The 22,485-nt window shown below is 35.0% G+C and overlaps 1 protein-coding gene across 7 annotated transcripts in view; it reads left to right on the forward strand.

The window, feature by feature from the left end:
* Positions 1-22,485, forward strand: part of PACRG (parkin coregulated) — a 226,986-nt gene that overhangs the window by 123,934 nt on the left and 80,567 nt on the right. For all 7 annotated transcript variants that reach the window (XM_035538522.2, XM_035538523.1, XM_035538526.1 and 4 more), the window contains exon 5: positions 8,995-9,144. In XM_035538522.2, coding sequence (XP_035394415.1) covers positions 8,995-9,144 — 150 coding nt within the window. The remainder of the gene's footprint in view (positions 1-8,994; positions 9,145-22,485) is intronic.

Below are 22,485 nucleotides of genomic sequence, written 5' to 3' on the forward strand. Positions count from 1 at the left end.
TTAGGCATCGTAATATATATGATGGAGAGGAAAGGGATAAAAGAAAGACAGAAAAATAACTGCAAATGGAATGCTTTTAAAAGCATTTTTTTCTCCTGCATGTGCGTCAAAGGGAAATATTAGTAAAGGGCTGCTCTTGAAAACATTCTAAATTAAATATTAGAATTCTTTTTTATATTTTAGTGATTTATGGAGAAATCTGCCCTCCTGCCCAAGACACTTGCTTTTGCTTAAAGTTCAGAGTTTTTGAAAACTATATCTTAAAGATTAAAATAAAATTATTTAATGAATCTGGGGGTTACTGTAAGCTAATTGTTTCTACAGATTTTCTCCTAGTTATGCAAAGAGACAATGACTAACAAAAGAGAGATAATTGAAATTAACAAATAAAACTTCTTTTCTAAAAAACACACAAAATACGATCAAAATAATTGGCATGAATGCTATTTAGTTGAAACATAATTGCTTATTTTTGTCACATGGAAAGACTTTTTTTTTTTAACTCAGAGGAAGAAAAAAAATCTCAGAAATACTGATTTCTCAAAAAGAAAAATATTCAAAATATATTTTGGTTTCTCAAAATAAAAATTGAAAATATATTTTACTTTGATTTTACTTTGCAATGGAAAAGCATGATACAATAGCTTACAAACACAGTCATTGTATGACATAAAAATAGGAAAAACAAATTACCTGTAATGTCAGGCCTGTAAGGAAACCAACTGAAAAATAAAAAATGCAAAATTAGAAAATGTAAATAGGTCAAGATGTTAAGACTTTTAATTCTCTTGCAGAGCTAGCATTGGCAAATCTATTATATGAGTTATTTAAACCAGAACAGAGTTCCCTAATTTGAGATGTTCTGCAAATACTAAAGAGATGTAGAGGTATTCTAAAAGTTCTGATGCATAACACACAGTATCTTCTCCCTTGCCAAGAAGATCCATACTGTGCTTTTCATATTGTAGACAAGGAAGGAGAAGGAAGGAGGCTAATTTTGCCCCACATCAAAAACTGCATCTCTGGCAGAAGGCAGAATAGAACCCGGATACATATCTCTGGAGTGGCAAGCAGAACTGCCTGTAAGACTTATTTGTTTCCTTATTTTTAGGGCACAGAAAGTGGCCCCCACTAAGTCTTTCAATAACGCATTGATTTATTTTAAAACTGACTTGTGGCCTAAACTTACCTATAGACAGCCAAGAATAGCCAGGAAAAAGGGTGTGGGGGTGAGAGAAAAAAGAACACTATTTGCTTACCAATTAAATAATTCAGTTCTATATTCTGTGCAGTCATAAGGAGAATGTAAAATTATTTTTGACCCTTTTTTTGGAGACAAATTTCTTTTAATATTACATTTGCCATGACAGATGCCAGATCAGAAAGGCCATAACTCCTTTCGTTTGCTATCATTAGGTTTCTGGATCTCTGAGGTTCCTGACTGCAGAATTCACCAGGTTTGACATGAGACACACAGGCAAAAACACACTGAGGGGGTCAGGAAGTTGCTGCCCCTTTGTCTTGTATTTCTGTGAGCAACATCAGGGACATCCAACACAGTGTGTGGAAGCACCTGATTTCCCTTCAGAGGCACCCATTTCTCTTCATCAGCAGCATTTACTTTTCTTTATTGGCACATAGTTGTAAGAACTTCCAACCCCTTCACACAAAGCGACCAATTGTTCCACCTCCTACTCCAGTTCCTTGCAATTGTCTTTTGCTAATGTAATTGTTTTTCAGAGTGAAGTTACTTTTAAACTTCGATGATTTCAGTGTTCTAGTTTATAGCTGCACCATCAAAAATGAAGGAACAGTGGACAATAACACAGAAGTTGGAATAAATAAGTAGAGATGGTTAGTAGGAACATCTTGATAAATCTTTGCCAATGAAGAAAATCATGTGAAATTAGACAATTAGGAATCTTGGATCACCAAGTTGTCAGAATCTTTTCTGTTCTGTGCAGTGAATCCTAAGAAAGTCTGAATTTAAGCCTAGAAGCCAATAAAGCTCACATCTTTGCACATGAAATGTTACTTAGAAGTATTGTTTCTATGGAAGTATTGTTCCTACACAGTGCAGACCAGCATTTCTGATTTAGTCCAAAAAGAGCAATCTCTGTCCTAAAGAACACTGAAGTTTTTCTTTCTGAGTTTTTTTTTCCATGTTTCTCTCCTGTAGTCTCACTACAAGTGATTGTAATTAGGTTTATGTTAGATTCTGAAAGTCAAAACTGGTCACCTCAGGTGGTTTCAAATCACAAAAACTGGATTCCTTGTTGCTTGTCTTTACTACTGTCTTTGAGGAGAAACTCTGTTTCTCTTTCAGTAGAAATAAATCTCATCAATGTTTGGAAAGTGAACTTTGCAATTAGCTTCTTTCACTTTCTAAGTTGGAGTTAGAGCTATTCTCTCCTGGAACATCGTATTTATTAAGACTGAATTTCACCTGCCATTTAAGTCCTATAAGTTCTTCTGCAGCCCTTTGATATCTGGAATAACTTCATTATCATCAGAAAACTTTGTCACTCATTAGTGACCATCTCTTCCAAATCACCTGTGACTTAGCTGGAAGGTGCGAACTTCAGCACAGATTTCTTCAATGCTCTACTAGTGATCTTCATCCTCTGTGGCCATTTATTGTTACCCTCATTTCCTATCTCTAGGATATTCATATGATTTATATGAAAAATATGGCAAAACTGAATGATTCGAGAGTCATCAATGACAGACCTTATCAAATACCTTTTGAACGTCTCAGAAAACTGTATTGTTTGGCTTTTTTTGACCACATTCTTATTCAAGGATCTACAATACGGTTGGAACACTTTCTATTAATTTCTGCAGTACAGATGCCAATATTACTGGTCTTCTGTTCTACAGATCTTTCCTGAAATCCTTCTTAAAAATTGTATCACATTTCACTGATAACAAAGCTGGTTTCATTGAGAGGGTACTCAGTGCAGTTTAGTATCCTGAGACAGCACGGGGGTGGAATACATCAAGGGATAGAGGGGAACACTGTAAACTCGCATTACCACTGAGAAGCTTTATGGGACTCTACTCTTACTGTATTCTTTATATTTTTTAATTTAACAGAGCCTGCAAATGTTAATAGAATTAAAGTTTTGCAGTTGCTGATCAGTTACAAGCGCAACTAAAGCTGTAAAAAAAACACTGACTTTCTCTTGTGTTCTGCTAGATCATATTTCTTACAAATATCAATGATTCAGTTCTGGATCTTGGCCTTTTGTGTGTCTTAGGCTTTAGTTTTATGGACAAAGTCTTTGATGCCAGAATTAGCCTAAGGTTTTCATGCCTTGCCCTGTATTCCTCCTTCCCATCACCTCGCTGCAACACACCAATCCTTCTGTTTTACTGGAAGAAATGTCTGTACAGCAATATTGTAAATTGGATCAGTATCTTACCTGACTTCAAAAAAGAGCACAAAATTGTTATTCTGGTTTTCACTGACTTGATTGAAACACTTTGTAATAGCCTTAGTTACTATTCTGTAAAATCAGCATAATAAATCATTTCAGGGTATTATGCATTTTGAATGTTTTGGACAAAATTCTCTTAAAGAGAAGCGTTAATCAATTGCATTTTGTGAACAATTCATATTAGTCATTCTGTAAACCTGATTCTGTGAAATTAAGTAAAGAAACCTTGACCAATAAGATTAAGTAGGCCACAACAATAGAAGCAGCTTTACTCAGAGCTTGTACCTCTGCAGGAGTCCTGCTCTATGTATCTTGTTCTGCTTCAAGTAAAGAATTTTCTAAAACAGGTGCCTCATTTGCCAACTGGGGGGAATATATGAATGCAAACTAAATTGGTTTCAATCTTTGGTTTTGAGACCTAAGTAGAGAATGGAAATTGTCAGTGCATTTCTAAACATAGATTCACGGTTGTTTTCAGAAAACGGGTTGAACATAATTAAAGGTCTGTTCCAATTAAACAGAATTAAATTAACAATATAACTTTAAATAGAACTACCACAATTTAATTTTTAGTTTTCAGGGAAGTGATGGAAGTTTGGAGGATCTGATTTGATTAAGTACAGTCTAGGCTTTCTGTGTTCTGTCTGAAGAAGAATGTTCTGACCTGACCTCTTCAGTGAAAATACATTGTCTTATGGAAAAGATCCACTGTATATTGGGAGAAATGCTGTTGTGTTTACTGGCTTATAAAATGTGTTAATCCCAAAGACGACAACTGTGGCTTCTATTGGAGGCAACATTGAGACCGAGATAGGATTCACGAAACTGCCAAAGAAAAGTAAAAAATAAAATAAGAAATATCTACTTATGTAACTTCTAGGTCTTTTTCTTTAAGATGTTAGAAGTATTACTCAAGAAAAAGACTTAAATTTTTAAAAAGTCAGTTCTGTTGCTGCATATATGAACTACTTCTATCTAAATGCATAAACAAGCAAGTAGCATATAAGAACAGTCTTAACTCTTAAACTAACAAAAGAAAAATTTTAATTTGCATACATTGCCAATAAAATTTAATGAAAAAAAATCACTGAAGCTATCAATGAATTGGTATTATATATTGGCTCATTGCTAGCAAGCTTTAGTTAACAGCACTGTGAAAAACCTCCCTCCTCAAAATGTGCAGTTTCAAACATACTTCTAAATTTTATAATTACCTGTTACTGTGACTTTGAATGGTAGAAACACAGAGTTGACTCAGATACTGAGCTTTTACACCATTTTACACCAGCTTTTACATTTTTTAAATTCAACTTATTAACATTTATAAATTGTCTTTTAATTAAGAAAAAGTTATGGAGAACTTCAGTGAATATTTGAAAAAAAATGTAGCAGTACAAATTTATAAAGTAAATACTTCATTATATTCTTGCATTAACCAACTACTCAAGCTGGAGGTTCTGCTGGAAAAGTGTATAGCTTCATCACAAGTAAAATTGTCGAGCTGACATACCATTAAAGAAGAAAACGTAGTTACCAAGCAGAAGAATCAGTTTATTGTTTTGTTTGTTGTTTCAAAGTTGCTGCTTTCAAGAGTTCTACAATTCACAAAATATGGGCCGTATGACCAGAAAGGAAATATATACCACTGACAGAGGGAAATCCTCTAAAAACCCTTCAAGGAATGGAAAAGTATCTTTAACTGAGAAACAAACAGGTCATTTGCTTTGCTGTAATTGTCAAGATCCATGTCTTGCAGCAGACTTCTAGTTCAAGAGGCAATAGCCCAGTGTGGTTCCAGATTGGAATGCCTTGGATGTTATACATGTTTTCTTCTTTAGGGATAGGTGGCTGTCCCAGACTAAGAGTTTTAAAATGTCCTGCTGTATTCTTCTGTAGGGATACTAGCACTTTCATACCTTTTTGGTAACCTCCAGATATCATTAACATTATTCAAAATGTTGAAATGTACTTATTTCTTATACAGGATTAAAATGTTCATCCTTTTATTCATGTGGGAGAATGGTCTGCAGTGGTGGTAGTACACAGAAAATAATTACCAGATTTTTTAAAATAAGCATATGTTTGAAATTGATGTATCCTTGGGGCAGGGACTGTCTCTAATTAAATGTTTATACAGTGTCTAATATAATGAAGCCAGGAGCTGGTTGACTGTTATGTATGCCATGGTCCAAATATTTAATAATAACAGTTCTGCAGTCAATTTGATCTTACTTTTGATCATTATAAGTGTTTTCCTAACACATACTGCAGATTTATGCAATTTGAAGGGCTTCAGGCTAAATTCTGCAGTCTGTTTGATTCTACCATATCCACCACTTTGGCACTCAAAATCTTGATCCAAATTCTGCTTTTTCGTTGTTTCTGTCACAGGAGGGATGGGATAACCCTGTACTGAGGGAGGTGGGACAAGTATCCAACTGATTTTCTAGAATGCAGATGAAAGAAGTGCCAGTATTGCTATTTAAAGTACCAGTAAGCACCCCTATAGCACAACTCTAATTTAGGGAAGAATAGGTTATGTGAAAATGTTCTTTTGGATTCAGTATGCGTTTGGTTTGCTGTAATCATTAGGACTCCTTTTCAGCCATGAGACTCTTTCATACTCTTGACTTTATTAAGGAATTGATTTTTACCAGGATAATCCTGGCTTCCACTCAAAGCACAACTGTCTTCACACAAGACAGAAATCTGAAAACAGGAAACTGTGAGAACCTTTGGGAGCCACCATCTGCAGATAAAGGTTTTAAAGATAACACTCTTCCTGGGAGTGGTTGGACAAGAAGGCCAATAGCATCGTGGCTTGTATAAGAAGCAGCGTGGCCAGCAGGTCTAGGGAGGTGATTGTCCCCTTGTACTCGGCTCTGGTGAGGCCACACCTCGAGTACTGTGTTCAGTTTTGGGCTCCTCACTACAAGAAGGACGTGGAGGTGCTCGAGAGAGTCCAGAGAAGGGCAATGAATATGGTGAGGGGTCTGGAGAACAAGTCTTACGAGGAGCGGCTGAGGGAACTGGGGTTGTTTAGCCTGGAGAAGAGGAGGCTCAGGGGAGACCTCATCGCTCTCTATAGGTACCTTAAAGGAGGCTGTAGCAAGGTGGGGGTTGGTCTATTCTCCCACGTGCCTGGTGGCAGGACGAGGGGGAATGGGCTAAAGTTGTGCCAGGGGAGATTTAGGTTGGATATTAGGAAGAACTTCTTTACTGAAAGGGTTGTTAGGCATTGGAATGGGCTGCCCAGGGAAGTGGTTGAGTCGCCATCCCTGGAGGTCTTTAAAAGACGTTTAGATGTAGTCCTTAGTGATATGGTTTAGTGGAGGTCTTGTTAGTGTTAGGACAGAGGTTGGACTAGATGATCTTGGAGGTCTCTTCCAACCTAGACGATTCTGTGATTCTGTGATTCTGTGAACCATTTCCACTTAGATAGAACCTCCTGCCTGCCTAAAAATAAGAGCCCTCATCCTCTAGGTCAGCTTCTACAGACAGGAAGAGCGATTCATGGAATTAGGTACAGTTGATTTGTTGGTTAAGAATTAAGAATTTCTGATTTCTGTAATTGTTACATTTTATGTCTCTTGAGCTTTACAATAATTATTGTACTGAAAAATATAAGTATTACTGATAATTTTCCTATTAGTTCAGTTAGTTACTATTTCTGGGTATGACAGTTAAGTCATGAATAAACATGCTGTAGCCCCAGAGTTTCCTTTTCCAGTCACTCCTTTAAGAAAATGAAAAATGCCTGTTCTTCTGTGAGGGAATATTTATTTGTCTGGGAGTTGGATCTAATCTTTAGAATGTATCTGGGAGTCCCTCTTTGCTAAAATAACCTTAAAACACATGCTCATCAAAGCAAAATTTGGAATAGCCTACCTCTTTGCTGGGACTCAGTGTAAATATGCTATATTGATGGACTTTATGTCCACACATTGATATGCTCAGAAACAACATGAAATTATACGTAGCCTGTTGACTACAGTAGGGACTGGCAAATAAGAAATTATGGAACTTGGTGTATATTTTCATTTAACAGCACTTCTTTAACTTGGAATCGCCCTATGATGCCCTACAGTACTGTTAGACCTTGGGCTCCCTAACTCAGTCTAACAGTGATTTTAGTATATTCTTCATAAGCACACGAAGAGAGGTTACTTACTAGCTGATTTTCAAAGGTTGTTTCTACACATTCACACAGCCAGTCTTCTTTAACCTTGCTTCAGAGCTCTAGCTCTGATTTTTTAACACTTAGCAGGCATAAGATAAGGAGCAGAAGGGGGTGAGACATCTCTTTTCTTAAAGAGATGGGAAAACTGACATTACGCTTGCATGAGAATACTACCCAATTCCGTATGGAACAGCATTCCTGTGCACTGCCAACATTTAGTGCCAGAAGTACTGAATCCCATTACTTGAATGTGAACAGGCAGTTCTTGAAAAAGTAGTTACTAAGTAAATCTTCTTACAATCTCAGTGTATTCTTTACTGTATTTGTTTCCCAGTTGCTTATACTTTTGTTTCATTGATTCACATATTTATGTACTTCTGTGGTTATAAACATGTAGTATTGACTGAGATTATCTTTCACATTTTTTTTTCCCACTACAATTATATGAATGTCTATGTAAGTGGGCAGAACACTGAAAAATTAGATCAACTTATAATAGCACATCAAATTTGACAACAATTTCCAGCTGCATAATTTCAGAGGAGGCTTTATAACTAGAGGGATTTTGGAAAATAAAAATAAAAATAAAAAGTGTATATTTATATGTATATTTCTCAAGCAGAACTCATTTTTAATTGCAAAAGAGAGGGCGAAGTACTTGCTTTTAGTAAACTCAAAAGTGAAGAGAAACAAAAAGTATTTATGAAAAGTCTTAGTGTCTTAACATTAAAAGAGTGACACTGAAAGCTAAGAGAAAAATCTAAGTAGGCAGGACAAAATCTTTTTTTATTTTTTATTTTTTGGAATGTTTGTCTTTAAAAAAGCCTACAAGTTGTTTTTTTTGTGTGTGTGTGTGTTTTCTTCCTGTAAACATTTGCTTCATTGTACTGATTCTCAGAATAGTAGGAATTGTTAGTTGAATGAATAAAAAGATCATGAAATAAATGGGTACAAACATATAAACAGGCTAATTGTTGTAGTAGAATGTATCTGTTGTCAACCTTTGCAGGTTGTCTTGCAGTTGTACAGTTTCATTGGCCCCAAATGGTACTTATTGAACATTTATTTTTTATTTGTTTGGACCACGCCAGTATTACACAGGCAGCATAAGGGAATAATGGGCTGCATTCTTTGGGTTACTGAAGAGTCAGCACAAATTGTGGGAACAAATAACAATCAGACAAGGCAGTGTTTTATAACATCAGGACTGCAATCCATCTTTGGGATCTTTCAAAGCTGGGCTAATAAAGGCCCACTTACAATCCCCAGCAGAGTACAGTTTAATTAAATTTGTCCAATAAAGTACTTCTCCCCCTCCTTCTACATTTTAAAAATTAATTCTGCGTTCTGCCTGTTGTTCTTCCTACATCACAGATGCACTGAGCCTTCGTAACCGACAGGTCCTCTGTATCACGCTGAAAGTCCTCCAGCACCTGGTGGTGTCAGCTGACATGGTGGGAGAGGCTTTGGTGCCCTATTATCGGCAAATCCTCCCAGTCCTAAACATCTTTAAGAATATGAATGGTGAGTTATCCGTACAGACACTGTGTCTTTCAACCCTTAAGGTAAAAAGGGGCTTGAGGCAGGGTTAATTAACAATGTAGTTAAGATTTATTATTGTGTATAAACTCAAATCCATTTGGAGCTCTAAATAATGTACCCCCCCCTTTACTATTGCCTAAGGATGCACTGAAATTAACAATTTCATTTATTACTCCTTGCACGTACAGTTTATTTAACACAGTACAGAAGCACTGAAGCAATTCTGTAATCTTCAATAATTAAATTGTAAAGTTTTGTAAAAGCCGTTTGAATACATTAATAAATTACAAAGGTTTTTTGCTCCCTCCAACATTTTAGTTCAGTTCAGTCATTTTGTTCAGTTCTGTCTTCACAAGAAATTCACCACCCCCAGCAGGCTTAGGAAGGAATAAAAGTAAAAGTAACAATCAAACTGATTAATTTGAGGGGCAAGAGAACTCCTTGTTGTAGAAAACTTTCAGGTCACATGATATCTAGCAAAATAGTGAAGTTTGAAGTTATTGATCACTTAGCAGGTTTTACGATAGATAAATTTGGAACTACTTTGTATCTACAGTTGAGTATGCTATCTTCTTTGTAGTGCAAATCTCTCTTGCCAGTCTCACTCTTTAATAACTATGGTACTGAGAGCACAGTGAGTACCATATACTGTGAATGCATTTACACCATAGTCACCAGGTAAAATCAACATGCTGTATCTTGCTTTCTCCAAGCTACTCTTTAAAATATTTTTCTGTAGTAAATTTGTCTGTATTATCTGTTCAATTATCTACCAAGTTATTGACTTTAAAATTTATGTTCACATGCAGCCCGACAGGTCAAAAGAGCTTAATTCCTCACAGTCTTGCAAAAGCAGTACTGACAGGTTTTTCATGAAATTCATGGCATTTTAATAGTTATCTACAGGACTGCTTACTGTTTGTGTTGCTACTCAATGTACTATCTTGCTCTCACTCTTTTAATACCTTGGATTGAAAAATGCCTGTCCAAAGACTGACTTGGAGAATCAAATAAGATTTAGGTTTTAGTTCCCTTTAAATACATAAATGTCTGTGACTGTTGTAGTTAGTGAGAAACTTGCAATAATGTGTGGAATTCCATAAATGCAACGTGGTTCAGATGACAACTGTGGCTTTCAAGAACTCGTGGGATGAAAGGTTATGAATAAAATCTGAGGTTGAGCTTAAGCAGTTTCAGTAGGACTCCTTGTGAATTAGAAGATTCATCCTTTACAGATCCAATTCAATATCCTGCACAGAACAATACCGTAAAAGGACTGTCATTGATTAATGAATACACAATACATACTTTTTCCAAATTTCAGCCTGAACTAGCCCATAAATTCTCTCAGCTAGACTTTTTTTCCAGTGATTTTAGATTAATAATACGGGAAGCTCATGTGTGCTAGGCACATAGCTTAACAAAAGTATTTAGATATGTTCTAAACATGTCCTGAGTTTTGATTGTATTGTGATCAAAATAAAACATATTTTCAGCACTTTTGCATGACAACCATGGAGTAGAGAGGCATTTGCTGTTATCTAAAGCTTCTATCCTTATGGTCTTCTTATACTGGTCCTTAGCAGACTTGCAGAAAATATGCAAGTCCCAGTAAGTTTAAACATGTTCCGAATGATACCTCAGAAATTTTATTCACAGTAAATGTCTCTGATGTGTCTGAATCACGATTTGCTCCACAATATTAGACAGGCTTATAAATAAAAAGTTGGGGGGGGGTGGGGAGAAAAAAAAAGAAACTGCAAGTAAAGAGCTTGTATTGGTAAGGTCTTAAATTTTGAAGATCAGAAACAAGCATTTAATAAAACAAATACAAAATGTAGTCTTAACTTCAACTTGACGGATGTTTATCTCTTGTGTTGTTCTTCAGCCAACAACACTGGTGAATCAGTTCAGAGTTCCAGGTGTTACCTGAGCTCAGAATATAACGATAGTTTGAGAAGCTGTCAGTTCTGTCCCAGTTTACTTTAAGCAATTCTTTCCATCTTCCCATCTGTTTCCCAACACTGAGGCTACAGTTTCACAGTCAGCAACAGTATTGCTTAGTTGCCATTGCCTTCTAAGGGCATTCTGTGATAAAAAAAGGAAGTAGCCTTGATGACTCTCCCTCTAGGCAGCCAGTTGGTGTAGCTGACTGTGATTCCCACTGCAGATTTTTACTGGATTAGCCAGGGATGCTATGAACTATGTAAATCCTCTTTTCTGGTTCTGAAGCCTGTGGTGCTTAAAGATTATATCTCTTTGCTCCTATTCAGCCTGCTGGCCAACTGCTTCTTAAATGTTCCTTTATGCAGAGTTATTAATAAACTCTTGTAAATTATATACAAAATGTTGATTATTCACATAAACACAGAATTTTTCATATATTACTTCATTTTTTTCTTGTACTTTTGACATTTCCACTTTTTTTCTTTTCCCATCTGCTGCTTCCAAATCATCCTGCCATTCTATTATACACATAGTCCTTTTTGCAAATTAGCAAGTTCTGATATCGATGTCTTTTCATATCTTACTATGTCTCCCAGACATGCTTGTCTCTAAAAATGAGTGTCTTCATAATGATTATGTTGTCTTGATAACTATATAATTCCGGCAAAAACAGTAGAGGACTATTGACTTTTTGGAACAGGAGATAATCTAGGTATTTCATTAATTTTTTTAACATTCATACTAGAAATATTTATTACAATATTTTTAGTCAACACTGCACAGTATCTATTGATTTCTTCTGTATAATGCCTTTTAGTGAAGTGCATTTCTCTTGTAATTTCATATACCAAAGATTTTTTTTTCTGAATTTTCTGCAATTTCTATGATAGCACGCAGTGTAAATGGAATTGCTGTTGATCAACAAATTGAAGTATGGCAAATACATTTTATTATTTGAGTTTTTGGGTCTATAGATAAGAGATTGCCAGGCCTATATTCTGAATGATATAAGTGAAAGTGTGTTCATTGTATATGGACAAATTCTGCCATTTTCTAACCATTCTTATATCTTGTGTACAGGTGACTTTACTATTAAGAATTTTTGTAAATTGGAGAAAAAAAAAGTATTAAGTTGAAATGAATTGAAAGTTTTAATTACTGAAAACACCTAAAACATGTTTACCCTTCTGAGTCATAAGATACAGGTAAAAATAAATCAGTATGACCTAAATTACAAATGCCAGGGGAAAGATCCAAGTCTCTTAAGGTAGGTACCTTATCTTTTTGAAATCCAGGGGAGAAATCGCAATGATATTCAGAAGAGTCTGTGTAATGAGCAAGAGGCTTTTTGGTGCATAAAACATGTTTGGTATATCTGAATTTGTGCCCTCGCTGGAGCTTAAACCCATGACTCACATGAGACATTTCTCTTTCACTTGGGTTCCCAAATGCTCTGTGGCAGAACAATAAAACCTAAAAGAGAAAGGTTCTGCCAGTGGTGGTGGTGCAACTGCTGGTGTCTATTTGTGGAGAAAGTGAGCACCATCACCAGCTGGCCATAGCATACTCTGAAAAAGCAGTGAAACTCTCTGTTAAAACTTTGTTCTGTGAAAAAGACCAGGAGAGCAAGCAGAAGGGGACGTGTCTTCATCCCAGTGATTAGGGAATAATCCTGAGACACAGAAGCTATTTGTGTAATCTCTGCAGACTGAGAAGAGACTAGCACCTTCTGAGCAAGCTCTCCAACATATGGACTATTGTGCATATATACTACTAATATGTAATATGAGAAACAAAAGAGTCATGATAATGCTTGGTGGGTCTATTATGAACCCTGTAATGCCACTTAAGTGTTCATTTAAATTTATAAGTTAAACATACTGTTATGAAACTCATTTTAATCTTGCAAAGAGGGAAAGAAAAATATTTATAGAATCAAATGGAAATATGTCTTTTTTTACATCAAAAATATTTTCTTTTGGGCGTCATTTTCTAAGCCACTTTTCGTAAGTCTGTGAGATATCTGAGGTAAATACAACTTAAGAACAAATAGAATAAGTTTGTTCTTTTGTGACAGCAGGCAGAAAAAATAAAAATAGAAGGAACAAAAAAGTAGTCTTCAGTGCCTGAAGTATGCTATTAGGTTATGTTCAGAATATTGCCTGAAAAAGAAACCTATTTATTAAAAAGATTAGACAGTTATAAACAGCAAATTTCTCATTTAATTTACCTGACTGGTGAAACAAAATTTCATTGATTTAGTTTAACAACTATTTTATGCTGTCAAATCTATGCAATCTTAACAGCTGTACTACATCAGTTCATGTACACAGATATATTTTCATGTCATCAGTTTATATTATTCACTAGTGATCAAGAGCAGCTTTTAAGAAAATTGCAGCTAGAATAATGTAGAATGATGAAAACAAAATATTATTATTATTTAAATGCCTCAGATAGAGAAGTATGGGGTGGCACTGCACTGAAGGTATCTCTCCAGAATGATAATTTCTTCTATGACTTGTTTCAGTCACCATAAGGCAAACAGCAGTAACAGGGCAGACTGAATCCCAAGTATCTTCTGTCTGCAGTAAAAATGTTCTGACACTAGCAGCAATTTAAAGCTAATATAAACTTCTGTCAGTCTCTACCTATCTAGTCAGTACTTTAAAATAAAATTTTAGAGATATGGCTGAGAATACCCAATGTAGCTGAATTGCAGCATTCAATGAAGTGTTAAACCACAAAACAGAATTATGGTGCATGCTTTACAGCACCCGAACTTCACTTAGGAAAAAACATTCTCTTGTCTGAGAGGTACTTCACATAATTTGGAGAACTCTTTTTTCAAAATACAGTAGTACTTCACAGACTCTAAAGGAAGAAGCAGAAGTATTTAATTGCAGAAGGAAGAGACTGTTCCTACAGGTGACAGTGTCCCCTATATTGGAGCTGGAGTGTTTTCAGAAGTGCTTGTGTATTCCAGAGGCAGTGATGCGCCTCAGAGTGGTTCGTGGTTATTACTGAGAAGCAGCAATTATATTTTAATGTGATTGAATATGCTCTAAAGAAAATCTCTTGCCCAGAACATTTCAACTGTCTGCTCCCTCCTCTGGGAACTCCAGAAGTGCTTTCACAAAGAATGTCAATCTTGTTCTAAAATACTTTATAGTTTACCAACTCTGTGTTCAGAAATCACGTTTCAGATTCGAAAGGAGGAATTTAAAAAAAAAAAAAAAGTGGTTTAAACATCAGCTTTTCCAAAGCAATGAGCAATATTTGAGGTTCTCTTTATTTGTTTTCTGAACTTTGAGCTTTCAGATTATTCTCAGGCAACTCAAGATTTCTGAAATTTAAAAGCAAAGATTCTGAAATGGCTTCAAGGGTATACACTTCAAAGGAAGACCACCATGGCAACATAGATCTGAATGAAGAAATTATTTTTGTTTTATTTGTAGTTTTTTAAAATACACTTTCAGCACAAGAGGATTCAAAATGTTCTGTTTCATCAACATTTACTGAAAAATACTGTGGTTTTCCCCAAAATGGAGTCTCTTGTGCCAGCAAATCACTTTATTAAGCAGATAAAGACAAATTGATTGCACTCCAAAAAATTAATACAGTTCTGGTGAGAAACAAAATGTATTTTTGTCATTACTAAGTGTAATTAATAATATTATTTTAACAGGCTTCCTATGAATTACAGATCTAGTAATATTTATTTAACAAATACCCTTGAATGTTTTTAAGAACCTTGAAACATTTTTCTTCTATGAGATCAGCTGATGGTCTTTTAAAAGTTATTTTTTCAAAAATGCTTTTTTTTTTTTGTCAAAAACCTTGTCTTGGAAGTGAAATTCTCCCAAAACAATTTTTAATAGAGTAATTAAATATGGAATAACAGAGAAGTAATATTCAACAGTTAACAGCTGTTGTCTCACATATTTTCTTGCACACTGGCCAATCCCTACTTGTCTCAGTCACCAGTCCTGCATACTGAGTGACAGAAAACCCACTGGAATTCTGAAGTGCTGAAATTAGAAGTTACCAAGACCCACCTGTATTAGTCCCTTTGATGCTTTAATATCGTCCAATAGAAAGCACGTGATCTTTAGCTGATGATACAGTGAACTTTTCATGTATAATCAAAACCCTGTCAGGTACTTTATAACACATTTAGAGAATTATAAGACTTAGATCATAATTGCTGGGTAATTTCTAATTACTATCTAATTTTTTAGTTAAAAATACTACATCAGCCTGTGTAAAATAAAACTGACTCAGCAGTGATTAAATTGGTGTTATTAACATTTAGCACTTACTTTTAATGTTTTAATAGCCAATTAATTCAACATCTTGAATTCTTGATAAAAGAAAAATTAAAAGCTCCCCATGTTGAAGGATGTACATATCATCCATTTTTTACTTTTTCCTTTTACCAGTTTTAATTTTTTTAGTATGTTGACCCAAGGAAAAGAGGGTTGTCTATTGGGTGAATAGACAGAGGTGAGAGTTAGGACTTCTGAATTCACAGGAAATTTGTGGGCAAGTCAAATAATGAAAAGGTCAAATTCTTCCCATGCCTTAGTGTATACATCTGTAAAATGGATATAACCTCAAAGGGCTTGTAGGCCTCAATCAACATTTACTTTTCAGATCTTTTACAGAGTTCCAGGAGTGTGAGTACATACGTCAGTGAACTACCATTTTCACAAAATTAGGAGTTAATATAATGCTTTACTTTAACACTTTTATGTGATTTCTGTTCCTGTGGGAAATAATTACCTTTGGAAGTCAAATATTAGAGGAAGATTTAGACGTCCAGAACCAGATTTATGCAGCATTTCAATGGCATCTGTAAGTCTGCCTTTTCTGCATGATTATACCTGTCTTAATCAGGCCAGGTTGGATGGGGCTTTGGGAAGCCTGATCTAGTGATCTCATTGAAGGTGTCCTGGCCCATGGCAGGGACATTGGAACTAGATGAACTTTACAGTTCCTTCCAACCCAAGCCATTCTATGATTCTAAGATAAGCGTGTAAGTACCTGATCTCAAAATGAGACAAGGAGGTGTTTAAGTTACCAAAGAATACCATCTCATTGGCATGCTTTGAGCAAATCTAATGCATACCTGCAATGTTAAGCTCTATCTAAAACACAGTAGGAACTGTCATTTTCAGGTATTTTGCTTGTAGATTTATTGCTGGGGGAGAGACAGGGAGAGGGTTGTTGTTTTGTCATTTTTTGTTTTCAACAATAAAAAGCATGTACAGAGGTGCGAGCAGAACTGGAACTCACAGTTCTCTACTGCTCTTTTGACTGTGTAAAGTCTAGGCACATACTTGCATCATCTATAGTTTATTCTTTGGGGATGATTTCTGGATCCTCTGATGAACCCAACCAAGCAACAGTATGAAGGATGGTGCAGATTAGCATCTATTCATGTGGAAGACTATTTCCCACAGATCAGCTAGTTCAACCCATGTCCACATGGCAGGATTACAGCTCTATAGGTTCACAGCTGTCCCAGGTAGATCAGAAGTACACCTGTCATTCTGCAATTTTGATTAAAGCCCAGAATCTTTGGAGGAGTAGAATTTCAGACCTGTGTCTGCGCTTCTTATTTTCAATCAATTTGCTGTAAACAGCTCCCTCTGGGACTTCCTTGTCACCCTTCTGAGGCTTCTGATTTGGTTTGCAAAGGGTAGAGACACCTGTATTTGTTGTCTAGATGTTAAGGCTTTCTTTGGATCTGCCGCTTACAAGGAAGCTAGAGTGCTAAAAATTTGTCTGTTACCCTTCCAGTTAGGATTTATTTCTTCCTTCTTGGTAATTTATTTCTACCTTTTTCACATAGTTGGATTGCATATAGTGAGACTGAGAGATGATCTCTTCAGTTGGACTGGCACTATACTCTTCAATTAGAACTACTTTCATAGTACATGTTAAATAATTCTGAGAAAATATTTTTCTGCATAATTCTTCTCTTTTCATGTATGTTTGTAAACAAATGTGCTTACGTTTGAGGGGACATATGGTTTCAATTTGTCACATTTATTAAGGTAACATTTTTTATTTTAAATATACATCTGAAATATGTGTTCATTTAACAATTCTAAGTGGATTATGTTTATTTATTGCAGATATTTTTAATTTGTGTGCTCAATTAGGATTTCTTTTCTGAGAAGAATATTTCTGTGAAAGTCAGTTTGAAGTTGCCAAAATCACAGAAATTGGCTCTGTACTTGGCTTTCTGTTTTTATATCAAATCTAGAAGCAGGTAATAGCGAGAGAGGAGCTTTGGAGGGAGAGGGAACTCCCTGTCTGGATGAGAGTTTTCCTTGTGGCATCTTTCTCTTCCCTTCAAGGAAAACTGATTAAAGCCCCATGTAATGGAATGATACAAGTAGGTGCTTAAATATTGCACTGTGATTAAACTACCGCAATACTCAGGTGATTAAAGTGCTTCAGGTTCTTCAGTTATTATTCTATTATATCATTTCATCTCATTTCAAGACATTGTTTTTTTCTTAGATTTTGAACACTCTAGGCAACAAAGCTGATTTTCTGAGGCCTATAACTGTGAACTATTGATTCATTTTTCTATATTGCACATCCATCATTCTCCTTTTTAGGCACACCAACAGAAACTTGTATTCTTGTTATAATATCCTCTGGCTGTCCAACATGCTGATGCAATTAGCACATGACAATCTCGGTTTCTTTTGCAGGACTGTTCTAGCTGAGTAGTAGCTTTTTGATTTTTCTAATTTGAGAATTAGATGAACTACATTAGACATTTATGATCAGAGTATTTGAATGCTGGTGTCTGCATCTCATCCAGAAATTCATGCTTCAACCAAAAGTTATGTTTTAGGAAACAATACTGTTTTTGTGTTAGGATTTAGTATTTCTATGCCAAATTAGGTTCCCTGTTATTTTCTCTTTGAAAGTGAAAATAAGCATTCAGGAAAAGGTAAAAAATGCCAAAGTTAACATTCAACTTCATTTCTTCTTGCTTGACTTTATGTATTTCCATACAGCTTCTAAACAACTGTTTACTTACTGTTTATAACTTAACACAAATATTTTGTACAATTCTTCACAACCTGGGATAAATGTTCAAAACCCCAATTTCTTTTTACTGCAAAGTGGTTTTCCTTGTTGTGCTGATGCTATACATTTTACTGACACAGTTTTGGTATTCATTTTCTCTCTGCAGTATACATCTAAATATCTTTTTACTATTTAACAACCTTTCTTTACTACAATTTGTTGGCCAATGGCTTATGAAATTTTTAGGCCACATTGTATTTGGTATTTATCAGAACATATTTACAAAAGGCCACCTGAGAAATCATTTGGAATAAATTTAAAATTTATTCTCTCCACAAAAGATGGATATGTTCAAGCCAAGTAGGGGGATTTAAGGGGAAAATGGCCACACTGAGGACAACATGACATTAAACACTTCTCCTTATTAGAAAAGTTATGAAAGTTTCTTTAATAATTGAATAATGCTTATCTATCTGCTGCCCCCTATGAAGTTAAAGTCTGGTAAGGAGGAATCTTACCAAAACTTCTGAAGTTATCAAATACACAGGTTTTTTTTTTACAAGAAGTGTAGACTTCCTATTTCTCAAATAGAACACTGCAAACTTTATGGTCTTGGGCTGAAAACCAAACAAAATAAATTGTCAGTTGGCACCAGAAGAGATTTGTCTGCAGTTTCTGCTGCAGTTCAAGTTTAATTTTGATGCCTCCCGCTCTTATTCTCCACTGTTACCACATTATATTCCCCACTTTACTCCTCATCCAGGACTGACACTTGGTCACTGCTTAGTGAATGGGTGCCTCATGAATGGCGTAAACAAAATTAAAGGTGTTTGAATAAGCTACACTATAACATAAATAAGCCACTGTACTGAATTTCCACATCAACTTTTTCCTTTTACGCAGGTGAAACTTCAAATAACAAAATATTTGCTGATAATTTTTCACTGAAAATATTTTTTTGTGGGAAACTTTGGCAGAATTTTCGGGTCAAAACCTCCATGATAAAAATATTTTACAAGTAATTCTATTTAAAAGTATTAGTTGTCATTACAACTAATGCATGAGGATTCTTACTAGATTGATGTTTCTCAGTCTTTTTAAGGTGTTGGAAAGAAATCTTACTTGAAAGAAATCCAAGAGTCATTTAACCTTTTTGAAGAAGTCCGCAACTCATCTTAGTGTGTTTGTCTCAGTAACTTTCCATCAACTGCATTTAGGCTATTGTTTGAAAGCTTATGTAAGTCTTTAATTTCTCCCTATTTTGTATGTTAATTAGTTTGCGTGTATAAAAATCTGTGCATTTTATATATATTATATATATATATGTATTTATCTATCATAGTTAATTATACATAAATATAGGTAATTATAGAAGATCAGTGGTCTTTGCATCACAGGATGAGAGAATTAGAAGAGCTTTCTGTCCTGGATACTTATTACCTAGATCAAACTAGAAATTTCTGTGCCATCTGACTATAGTGGCAATGTTTGTTATAAGAAGTAATAAATACCAGTAATTGAGGAATGGTTTATCCAGTTTGTTACTTTAACATATGACCAAAGTTCATGTCTGAGTTTTAGCTTTGAAGCTAACAACATCTATTTCTTTATTCATTTATTTTACATCCAAGTTCATGGAAAATATATCAGGCCTGTTTTAAGGATTAATGAGGTTTTTATATTTTATTGGCTTACTTTATGGTTGTGTAATGTATATTTTTCCCCTTGTATTACAGACTTCAACCAATTTGAATGGTGAATGACCAAGTGTCTTTACAAACAATAAAATCTTTTCTGTACATTGCTTATACCACAGGGCCGTATAACAGTCTTAAACTACGTGTTTAATAAAGCTAAACTTCCAAGTATGGGAAGTTTTATGCAAGAAAGTGGTAGAAATCTGTTTTGAAACTGAGAAAAAAAATGTATTCAACCTTTTCATTGTAGAGACAGTTCCTGAAAAGTAGTTGAGATTTCTGTAGTTTTATCTGGGGATGGGTTTTCTCCTACTGTTGTGCTTGTTTTGTGACTTGTCCCTTTGCTGTCAGCTTAGTACTCAGAAATTTCCATCTCCTCTTGTAATTTTCTCGCAAGGTGTCCTTCCATATCTGTTCAGATTTGATACAGGTAATTTTCAGCCTTGTTTGCTTTTGTGAGTGAGCACCAGAGGAATGAAAAGAACCAAGTTATATGCAAACATACTTGAATATCTTTAGGTGGCTTTATTTTGGATTAACAAGAACCCTACACTGACTAAAAGCTTTACTGGCAAATATAAAAGTGCAATGTTAAACGCTGATATGTACTTTAAAATGTAGTTTATATATCCTTTTCCTGAATAAAGATAGAAGGTATTCAGAAATTCAGCTGGATATGTGAAACTAAGTTTCATCTTTGGAGAAACCTATCTGTCTACATTGACTGCAGAGAAAGCCTGGAGAGATTAGCCTTACTAGTTGCAAAGCAAAGTTGGCTTTGGTGAATAAACTGCCAATGTGCTAGATTTCAGAGAAAAACAGACTGTCTCTAGATCCCTGTATTACCACAAGGCTGTCAGTTGCAAATCAAGGCCAAACAGTGCACTGGTCATAACAAGTAAATCCTCACAGATGTCCAGGTTTACATACTAATTAAAATGAATATAAAACAAAAGGATACATTGAATTGCAGGTTCTGTAATAAAAAGAGTATGGTGTGCTAAATGAGCAGCAGCACAAATAGTTACAGCAGACATTATGAAAAGACAGTTTCCCTGAGGCATAGAAGACATGCTTGATGGCCCCAGAATCTGTTCTTGAAAGATTTTAAATTGGTTGTGTTCTTTTCCTGTAAAATGAACTCCCCCACACCTTACTTAACCACCTGCTAGTAATACAAACACTTTGATGACGCTAGATATGAATGCAGATTTTGTTGCTTTGAAATACTTTTTCTAATGTTCCTTGAATTTGTGTAAAGAAATACTTGTTATAGGGAGACTATTGATCACTGTGTCACAGACCCCACAAGAAAGAGAGACATACAGTAAATTTAAATTATCTGACTGGCATACGCATACTTGTCTATGAGCAGAAAACCTGAGAATCTACCATCTGGAATATTGCACATATAAGGATAGAACCATAAAATATATTTATTTTCTTTTGTAATTAAGGTAGATATATAATGAAGATCTTTATCAAGTTATTTCTTCAATTTTAGCAATTCAAGGTTCTTTTGAGATCCTTTCCTATCTTCTTGAAAACTGTTTTCTTGATACATAAACTTTTTCATGGAGTCTAGACAATGAGTCAAAAACAACTGAATTTAGGGATCGAAACAAAGAGGTAAGGAACAGAGAATAAATCTAAATCTATATGGTCCTCTTCTACAGAACTGCCTAACTATCCTGTAGAAAGTATACTTACTTCTCTGGCTGAAATTAGCAGGTACTGAAGAGTCAGTATTTCCTGTATGGGATCCCAAAGAAACCCATGAAACTCAAGATAGGAGCAGATACTTGTTTGTGGAGGCTAACTGGAGAATAATAATTTGATGTAGGACTTACGGAAAAACAAACAAACAAACAAAAACCTTTGATAACTAGATTTCAAAATATTATATAACTTGAACAGAATTTATAATATAGGCATATTGCAATTGAAATATGTCTCACAGTGTATGTGTTCATATAAGAAGAGTATTCTGAGCCTTTTTCTTCTTCCCAAAGGCTTTTCTATTTGGAAAATAATTAAATGAACAACAACAAAAGAATCTTTATATATTTACATTATAATATTATTCTTAATTCCAAGACAGATAAAAAATACAGGTTGTCTATTTGTTTTAGATTTTGCCCTCTGAAACAACTGTACAGTTTCAGAATTTTCATTCTTCTTTTTTGGGACTATAACTCTAGTCATGGTCTAGATCCTTGGGATATCTCTGGGTATATGCATATAATGAATGTGAATAATATGGTCTAAGGGCTCCAATCTACAGTCACTGGGCAGATACTAAGCTCTGGAGAGCTTACTCAGAATTGAGTACTGTGAAATTGCAGGAGTGTTAAACTCTCAAGTTAAAAAGTTGGCATCACTGAATCCCATGAGAATTTTTCTATTTTTTCAAGTCATATTCCTTTCAAGTTAAACAGCATATTTGGCAGCTGTGGTCTGTCTCTACTTAGCTCTTCATATTATTTCTTAAGGGGAGCAAAGATTTTTTGTGAACTATAATTAACAAAACTCTCAAAACAAATAATGTAGAAGTACAGTCCCAATTGCTATACAAGATGTGCCCACTTCTTAGATAAAAGTAACTTTAAGGAGTAATATATGA

Source organism: Cygnus atratus, chromosome 3 (assembly GCF_013377495.2).
Source record: "Cygnus atratus isolate AKBS03 ecotype Queensland, Australia chromosome 3, CAtr_DNAZoo_HiC_assembly, whole genome shotgun sequence".
In the NCBI taxonomy this organism is placed as follows: domain Eukaryota; kingdom Metazoa; phylum Chordata; class Aves; order Anseriformes; family Anatidae; genus Cygnus; species Cygnus atratus.